This window comes from Carassius carassius, chromosome 24 (assembly GCF_963082965.1).
Source record: "Carassius carassius chromosome 24, fCarCar2.1, whole genome shotgun sequence".
Lineage (NCBI taxonomy): Eukaryota > Metazoa > Chordata > Actinopteri > Cypriniformes > Cyprinidae > Carassius > Carassius carassius.
The window spans coordinates 3,660,472-3,669,812 of NC_081778.1; the positions used below are offsets into that span (position 1 = coordinate 3,660,472).

Below are 9,341 nucleotides of genomic sequence, written 5' to 3' on the forward strand. Positions count from 1 at the left end.
TCTGATAGAAGAAAGTCATACACCTAGCATGGCTTGAGAGTGAGTAAATCATGGAGTGATTTTGGGGTGAACTATCCCTTTAATACAGACTGGTTAACCAGGTTGATCTAATACAGAAGTTTAAGAAATGTAATACATTTTTAGAAGAATGTCAAAACAAGAAAATAGACTAGGTGCTGAGAAGACAAAACAATTATTTATTAATTTTCAAGAGCAATTGTTAAAATATATTTCTTGTGTAACAGTGAAGCTGGTTATATATAGTATTTCATTGCTGTCATATTAGAGTAGTACAAAGCAATAAACATCACTGCAACCCATATCAACCAAAATCCTGATCATAACCTTTATTAGATTATCAGTAGTGTTACCCCTTCAGAATTTGTAAATTCAAAAATTCAAAATTAAAATTTCAAAATTAGCATAGACTTTACTCTTAGATCTTTACACTTGAATTTTAATAAACATATTTCTCTGTAAAAATAAAGCTTTATGAGTATGGGTTTTACCCACAGGCCTTGGTATGTCCAATATTACAAATACATTATAAATATTTTAAATTGTCTAATTTCCATTTAAATGCATAAAGTGCATACTCCATTTGTTTGGCATTAACTGGTTTGTAACTATTATTTTTGCACAGAGTGAAATATCATATAATTAGTATCAGAAAATGGATTATCTGAGCATTATGATAATATTCTTTGGAGTATTTTGAGTAATTAGAATAGAGATTTGCTGTAATCAAAATTCAAATATATATACACTGTAAGAAAAGTCCATAAAAATACAACCCAATGTGCCTTGTTAATATGTATACATTTTTCACAGTGTTTTCCCAGGATTTTTAATTGTGCATTATGTTTTAGGGTTGAAGGAAATGTCCATAACGGAAATGATACTGGTAATTTTCTGCCAAGACATCATCCATTATCTATGGATTTTTTTTCTTACAGTGTAAGAAAAAGTGTACATCTTAAAGTGTACATTAATGCCAAAAAGAGCAAGAATTAATCACAACTCTTGAGAGGAAGCTAACTTCATATTTATCTCTGCAGTGTTAATATATTTCTTATATCTCTGAGAAATAAAGAATCCAACAACAGTCATGTTTCCACATTACATAAGTCTCTACGGATGCCTATGGTAAAGCTTATTTGGCATCTACACACACATACATATTCTGCTTCTCACACTGACCTTACAGACAGACACACACACACACACACACACACACACACACACACACACACACCTTCATTTGCACACTTCACAAATAATGTAAAAGTGAAAGTAAAAGAAGTACAATCAGCTTTAAAACAAACATACACTCTCCTAACAGAAAAAGGCGCTTCCTTGGATTACGTATTAAATGTGACTTTGTTACACTCAAGTAAAGACTTTGACTATCCAGAAGAGCAGCAAAGAGGCCATGAGCAGTGTGGGACAGTGCGGACCCCTGGTGGCGGAGCTGGGCATGTTCACGTCACCTGACAGTTTGAGGCATGAGGTGGTGGTGGTGGCATTGCAGCACTCCAAGTGACAAGTAGTTGTGGTGCTTGGACAAACTGTCATCTTTCTGCAATCTACACTGCAACCCGCCTGCCAGCTCTCTGCACTGCCAGATGTCATCTTTTGTAGCTAGGAAATGAGACAATGAGTTGCTTTCATGTAACATTCACGTATAAAATGGTGCAGTATAGCATGAGATCAGTATTAAACCAAATATCATTCAATTTGCAATAGTGAAAATGGTTTAAATTCAACATCAAATTACATTTGATACTATTTACTTTTGCTGTTTCTTAAGAGTTATTTATTAATGAATTATTTGTGAAATTTGCTTAAATTATTTCTACACTACTTTTTTTTTCAGTGTATATGTGTAAGACCAAGTGACATTCATTAGACAAAAACATTGCAGAATATGGTGGCGGATATATTATCCCAGACGAGCTCCTACTTATTATTACAACCGTTTTAATAAGTCTCATTCAGATTCATGTTGTGGTGATTATTGTGGGGATACAGTACAATTATGTGTTTGAGGGATAACGATTTGGGAAAAGGCTTGATGGGAGAACCAAGAGCTTATTACTAACAAGGTAACAAGGAGAAAAAAAATTATTAAAACCTACAATCATTTCTGCATTCAGTAAAGAAAGCCAGAATCTGTTTGCCAAATCAACATTAAAGCGATAATACTACTTATACAAAATTGTTTTGTTATTTTAGTGCTATTTTCTTTAATACAACTGTGTAAAACAGGTATGAACTAGAAACAATGGATTTCAATTAGACCAGTAGAAATGTACTTGACACAGACATTTTACATAATTATTTTTGACTTTACCAAGCAGTAGTCCTGACCAACTGGACACAGCATGACATTACTGCTGACATTATTGGTTTTGTAACACGCCACCCCATTACAATTGAAAGTATTGCACTTCTTGCCCTTTTGGGAATAAGAAAAACAAAGAAAATTCAGAAGGTGGCACAAAATGTTCATTTGTGCCCTACAGTGACAAATCGCTGTGTGTGTTCTTACATTATTTGCTTGGGTGGTTGTAACTGTGGCTTTGATTGTTGTGGTTGTAGTAGTGGATTTTGTTGTAGCTACTAATGACAAGACAGCAGTAATAAAACAGTCATTTTTTTAAAGTTACCATTCACTTATGTTAGAGGTAATTAGAGAAAGAGTTTGAGGTTACCAGTCATACTGAGTGAATCGGATATGGCAAGCAGAGTGTTGTCTAGGCAGCTGGTTTTGTTGCAACAGTTCACAGAGCAATTACTGATAGTCCCATTCCCGCAGGATATTCCACATGAGGCACTGCATCTGACAGAGTAACCTGTGTCCTGTTGCGTTATCTGAAGCACAACAGAGCAAGAAGTAACTCTTTAAATCAAGCCCGCATTAGTGCATGATTTGCATGGATTACTTTCCAATGGAGGTTTCCATCTGAAACTGCAGCACGGCTGACTGACCTTACAGAAATATTCACTGGATTGGCAAGGCTTCGCCGTTGTATTCATGAACTGGAAGTAACAATCTGTTGTGCAATCAAATGCTGGACAGGATAGCTTTAGGGGGGAAAACAGTTGCAATTCAAGGATTATTAAAAAAATATTACACTCATTAATTAAGATTATTGTAAGTCTTTCAAAATTTCATATTTATATTTCCAATGTGTTATTTGCCATTTCTTTGCAACTAATTGTTCAATTTAAGTAACTCCTACACCAAGTTTTTAGTGTATGTGTCCAGCACTTACCGCAGTGTAATTTTCTGATGAAGATGTATTTTCTGAAACTGAAGAAAAATGAAGGACAATAATAATAATAATTAAAAAAAGACAAAATGATTGTCAAATGAAAATAACATTTATAGGGATTTTAGTGCTAAAAGTTTAAGGCAGCCTGGCTAAATCTGTCACAGATTTTATACATCTTCACATATGTTGTGTCTTCATATAAATATTTATAGTATTATATAATCATATACATATATACATTGTTCTATTGTTATATAGTTTAATAGTATATATAGTTTTATTGTATTATTGTTATTCTATGGTATAAAGTATATAAGAAAGAATACCTGCGTCCATACTAGTAATGCCTGTTGAGCCAACAGTAGCACCGTTAGAAGTAGTGCTCTGTATGGTAGCGGCTGAAGCTTCTGTCACGTAAGTGCCTGATGTGGCCGTAGATGAAGTTTGGTCAGAAGAAGTGGAGGACTGCACACTTACTGGATTCATAGTTTGAGTGGTTAAACTCTGGCTTTCAGTTTCAGACATTGTAGATGATATTGCATCAGTTGTCAGAGTGGTTGGTGTACTAGCCATTGTGGATGAAGCTTCTGTCACGTAAGTGCCTGATGTGACCATAGATGACGTTTGGTCAGAAGAAGTGGAGGACTGCACACTTACTGGATTCATAGTTTGAGTGGTTGAACTCTGGCTTTCAGTTTCAGACATTGTAGATGATATTGCATCAGTTGTCAGAGTGGTTGGTGTACTAGCCGTTTTGTGTACCAGACTCATTTGCAATAATAGAAAAAATAGAAAGCCTGTTGGAAACACAGATAAAAGACAGCAAATGTCTGTGACATCTAGGAAATTTACTGTATTTGCATGTGGTTAAATGTTACTTGGCTAGTTAAGAAATATATGGAAAAACATCCACACTAGAAGCATGGACAAATTTCAAATTAAATTTTTAAATCCATTTCTTTACATGCAGGTTTTATGTATGATCTACACAGAAGTTTCCTTTCAGTCGGTCACTCTCAACGTCACGTCGGATGACTGACGAATTGGGATTTCCATTAGAGAGCCCACTTTACTTTGAGTGTAAACTAAACAACCCAATGCACACTGGCATGTGATTATTACATCCAGCTGCCACTGATCATGGCACGAGTATAAATGGGCAGCAGGTGCAAGGCATATTCAGCTTTTGGCTTCGGAGCCAAGTCATCACATCGTTCTGCTCCTGACTACTCTAATGAGAGAAGAAGACTGAATGAGCTTAGCGCGCTCTTTGAGAGCTCTTTGTGTTGGCAGTATGGTGCTTCAGCAGTGTTGGTTTCCCATGTCGAGTGGGTTGCACACATCAGGCTACACTACCCCGTGCTTGTGTTGCAGACGGCCATCTGCCCTATGTGTATTTCTGTATGCGGTCGTTACCTGGCACTGGGTGATGGTCACAATCAATGTCTCATGTGCCTGGGAATTTAGCATGCTGAGGTGGCATTTGTGGATGAGTCATGTTCTCATTGCAGGAAGGTGATCATCTCTCGTAGGCCAAGCTTTTTCATCAAAGGGGCGGAGCTCCGTTGCCTCTGCCTTGATTTAGTTCTCGTCATGGTGGCAGTCAGGCGGGGGGCACTTCAGGCAATAGCATGCACAGTCTGAGGGTAACAGTGATGGCAAACTCTCCAGTGAATGAACCCTGGGGACCATCGCTCCTGTTGTACTCCGCAACCAGTTGAGCTGCCAATAGAATGTGCTGGGCCCTCTACAAGGAGTGAACCAGCAGTATCCTTTGGTGCTCCACCCAACCACCAGATGTTGTTCACTGCATTGGAGGGTGAGTCAGAGCTTTTGGAGAGGAAGATTCTGCAGTGCTTCTGTCCTTCAGGACTGTAGCAATGCCTGATTGGTGAACCGTGCCTTCTCTCCCAGGTCTGTAGGTACTCATCTGGCCAGCGATGCTTATACGGCCTGTGTAGAAGCTGCCTCCGCCTGACAGGCAATGGTATTACTGCAGGTACTTCAGGGTAAAGCACTGAGGGACCTGCACGAGGGTGGACATGATCCGGAAGTTCTAAAAGAGCTCTGAACCACGCTCTGAGCGACGGAGGTCACACGAATTCCCTGGGTCGTGTGATGTCCACAATTGTGGTCCAGAAGCGTCTCCTCTGGTTGTGTCTGGTCGACATGAAGGACGCTGACAAAGTTCAGTTCCTCAAGGTCCCTATGTCCTAGACCGGCCTTGTCAGCGACACAGTTGAGAACATGGCCCATCAGTTGCCTAGAGTTGCTGGCAGTGCGCCTTGCCTTGATCCGTCTCAAAGGGCCTTATGAGGCAAGGATGTACTTAGGGATGGGTATCGTTAAGGTTTTAATGGTATTACTACTCTTACCGAAACTGCTTAATGGTCCGGTACTTTAACGGTATTCTTATCGGTACTTTGTGTTGTGTTGATTTGTGTTGTGTTAGGCAGTCGAAAACTTTGCATTTCTCTGTCTGCACATAATGCTCTTTTGAAAAATGCTTTGACAGATTGCTTGTGTTTCCACCCTTACATGCAAAAATTTTGTTGCACTTATGACAACCAGCGTTGTCTGCATCAGACAACTCTAGTGAAGTATAACCACACTTTGGAACGTTTTACTGTCTCCGCCATCGTCACTCTTTGAAATTAAGCGGGAGTTTTCGTACTGTAAGGGGCCGTTCACATATCGCGTCTAAAAACGCGTGGAAAACGCTAGGCATGCTGCTTTCAGATTTTTTTCCCCAAAGCCTTTGGGTACTTGCGCTCCGAGGAGTCTGCCGTTGCTAAGCAACCATGACCTGCTCTCTCCATGAAGACGCGGAAATTTCAGCAATGGATAAATGGATTTGCAGCACTAAAAACTGCTTGCAGTACCTCTGCTACTAAACTAATTAAAAAATCCACATACAGCTATCAGCTGTTCCTTCATCTTGGCTGAGATTTCAATGTTGTTACGGAAAAGGTGAGGAAGTTACATGACCTGCGGTGCGTTTGCGGAATTCTGAAAAGTTGAGATGTTTTTAACTCGATGTGGTGCGGACGCGCCTGGAAAAAAGGAGCTCGTCGCACCACGTGCGTGTCGAAACCGTGTCGCTTCCATTATGAGCGAGCAGACCGCGCGCCTACATTTGAAATTACGAACTTGAGCGCGCAAAAGACGCGATATGTGAACGGCCCCTTATGCGTGTGTGTGCGCCGCGCTTGTTCTTGTTGTGTGTGTGTGTGTGACTGACAGACAGACTCCGCGACGCGCATGAGAGATCTCGCAGATCTCACAGACAAACGTCTTAATAATATTGCAAATTAGAAATGTTTGGTAAGACAAAATGTGCACGATAACATTATTAAGCAAATATCTTCGCCATCGTCACTCTTTATTATTAAGCGGGAGTTTTCATACTGTTATGTCTGTGCGTGCGTCGCAACTTGCCTGCTATTTCCTCTTCTGGAGTCAGATGCATCTGAGGTCACTTCATGCCATTCAAATTCCTGGTCTGTACAACCGGGCAGCCAATGAGCTGTCACGAGTTACGCTCCCAGGAGAATGGAGACTCCATCCCCAGACAGTCCAGCTTGGTTATGTATTGTAAACCTCATTCCCTGAAGGAAGGAACGGAGATGTCATGTTCCGTAGCCACAGCTTCTGTACCACTGATGAATGGCCGGGTCACTGACTCGGTTCCTCAGTGAAAACCTCAATATATGCTGCACCTTCTGCCTCCTTATACTCACGCAGTGATCAGTTGCAGCTGGATGCAATAATTGCATGCCAATGTGCATTGGCTTGTTTAGTTTACACTTGAAGTGGGTTGATCTCAATAAGCGAGATCCCAATTCGTCGGTATTCTGACGTGATGTCTCTTTTCCCTCCTTCAGGGACCGAGGGTTAAAATACATAACTGAGACGTTCCCTCTGCTCCACACTGTTAAAAGTAGTAAGCTGCATTTGCTAGAGTGCCTCGAAAAGATCTTTCTACCTGATTTAACCGATAAATATTAGTTTTCTTGGTTTGGAGTTGTTTATTTAAATGTTTATTTAAATGTTACCCATTACCCCCATTCAGTGCAGCTTCATAAAGAATGCGATTGGTATTGATTTGTGCTTTCATGTTAAATAAAAACATTTATTAACAACAAATAAAACCATACCTCGTATTAATTTACATACAGTTACTTGAAAAGGTACAATAACAAACCTGTTTTTGAAGACCTCAGAGTCTTGCTTATATCGATAGTGCAACATATTTCTCCCAACGCCATCTGAAAGCATGAAATAATTATGAAAAACAGCAAGTGTACGGATGTGTTTATGGATGTTGGTGAGTTTGGTTGCTGATTCATTTCACATTTTTAAAGGGTCCAACAACAGACATAAAGCAAGGCATGTCTCAGTTTTGGAAAAATCACTTTGCCTGTGAATTATTCTCTGATGGTGGTTTCCATCCATGACGTTAGAGACAGGTTTTCACTGAGAGCTATGCAAACCTGTGCTGTCATAATTGGCATTGCGGAACATGCCTAACCTCCTGTGACCTCTGAGCATGATATTATACTTTGATCTGTATAGGAGCATGTTATTATCTAATAAAGGTCAATTGTAACAGAAACAGAGCCACATTGATTCGGGGTTCATGTATTGTAATTTCAAACAGGCAGCATCTCAGTGTGGCTATTGATGTTACATCAATGTTACATCAAAGAATTTGCAATCATTGGTTTCATTTCTCTGGAAGACACACCGGTTCATATTTATTAAAGTTCCCTTGCTACGAGGCCACTTGCCCACACACAATTAACAGCTTGTTTGTTTTCCATGAATCCCATTGGGATAAGTGCAAAGCACGGCCTGTTACCCCTTTCCCCATGAGGCAGTGATCAACCCCATCAGGAAACTACCCTGGAAACCATGTCTTGTATGAAAAAATTGGTTTACCCAAATTGACTCTTTCATTTTCCATTCCACAGTAATACAATCATATTTTGGATGACGTTGACCATCTATTTGCATTTCTCCTCTTCTGTAGCTTGCTTATTAATTTAGTTGTTTAATATACCTGAAATTGTATATTACAAATATTATTGGCTCTTGAATTGCCTTTGTAAGTTGCTTTGGATAAAAAGCATGTGCATGAATGTAATGACATTTTTTCTTTTTGGATGCATTGAAAAAAAGGGGGAAGGATTTACAATTTTCACTCACTTCTAAAAACAAACATCAGATATGTGATATACTGTTGAGGAAATCCTGTATTTTCCAATGATTTGATATCGTTACTTCTTCAGAAAGCATGTTTTGATGAACTCACTAACATTTTCATTTAACATAACATTTATTTAATTTTTTTTTATAACTGACATATAAGAAAAATTGCATGGATTTCATTCCCATTCTCGTTCACAAAGCAAGAAATCTCACAAGACATTTATAGCAGTATTTTTCAACTAAATGTAATATTTAGCATCTGTCATGAACAAATCTTGGGTCTTTTCTAGAGTCTTGGTACCACCTGTTTGAAGACATAAAAAAAAAAAAAAAAAACAGCTACACCTATATCTCACAGCTAGACCCAAAACCCTATTTATGGATTTGATAAATCTTAACATGGCATATTGGAAAATGTAGCTTACCTTCACCGTACAGTGGGAAAGCACAGATTGGACTGCAGTTGTAACAGCTGTGGATGAAGTTGTGGAGTGTCTACATGAGCCTCTACCCCTTCCTCTCTCTTTTTTTCTCCCTCTCTGTTGCTATTTGTTCCTCCAACCTGGTGACATCAGAGGGAAGATTTCCTAATTAGTGGAATCTCTAAGAGGATTGTTCTGTGATAGTGTGCTTAAACTAGGAAGATGGGATTAATTGTAATGATGCATTCAATTCTCTATTTCTATTATTAGTTACAGTGCCCTTCACTATTATTGGCATCCTTGGTAAATATGAGTAAAAGCGGCAATGGGAAAAAACTGCATCGTTTATCCTTTTGATCTTTCATAAAAAAATTCACAAAATTCTAAGCTTTCAAACAATTAATCTCATTGAGAAATAAATGTTTTCTCT

General features: G+C 38.9%; 1 protein-coding gene across 1 annotated transcript; it reads right to left on the reverse strand.

The window, feature by feature from the left end:
• Nucleotides 1-844: 844 nt before the first annotated feature.
• Nucleotides 845-8,994, reverse strand: LOC132103555 (serine-rich adhesin for platelets-like). Its single transcript, XM_059508668.1, has 10 exons — nt 8,915-8,994; nt 7,483-7,546; nt 3,605-4,075; nt 3,279-3,316; nt 2,992-3,087; nt 2,715-2,874; nt 2,552-2,622; nt 2,354-2,458; nt 1,230-1,641; nt 845-1,195 (listed from the first exon to the last, which is right to left on the reverse strand). The coding sequence occupies exons 2-9, from the start codon at nt 7,544-7,546 to the stop codon at nt 1,390-1,392; spliced, it is 1,257 nt and encodes a 418-aa protein (XP_059364651.1). The 5' UTR covers nt 8,915-8,994; the 3' UTR covers nt 845-1,195; nt 1,230-1,389.
• Nucleotides 8,995-9,341: the final 347 nt, after the last annotated feature.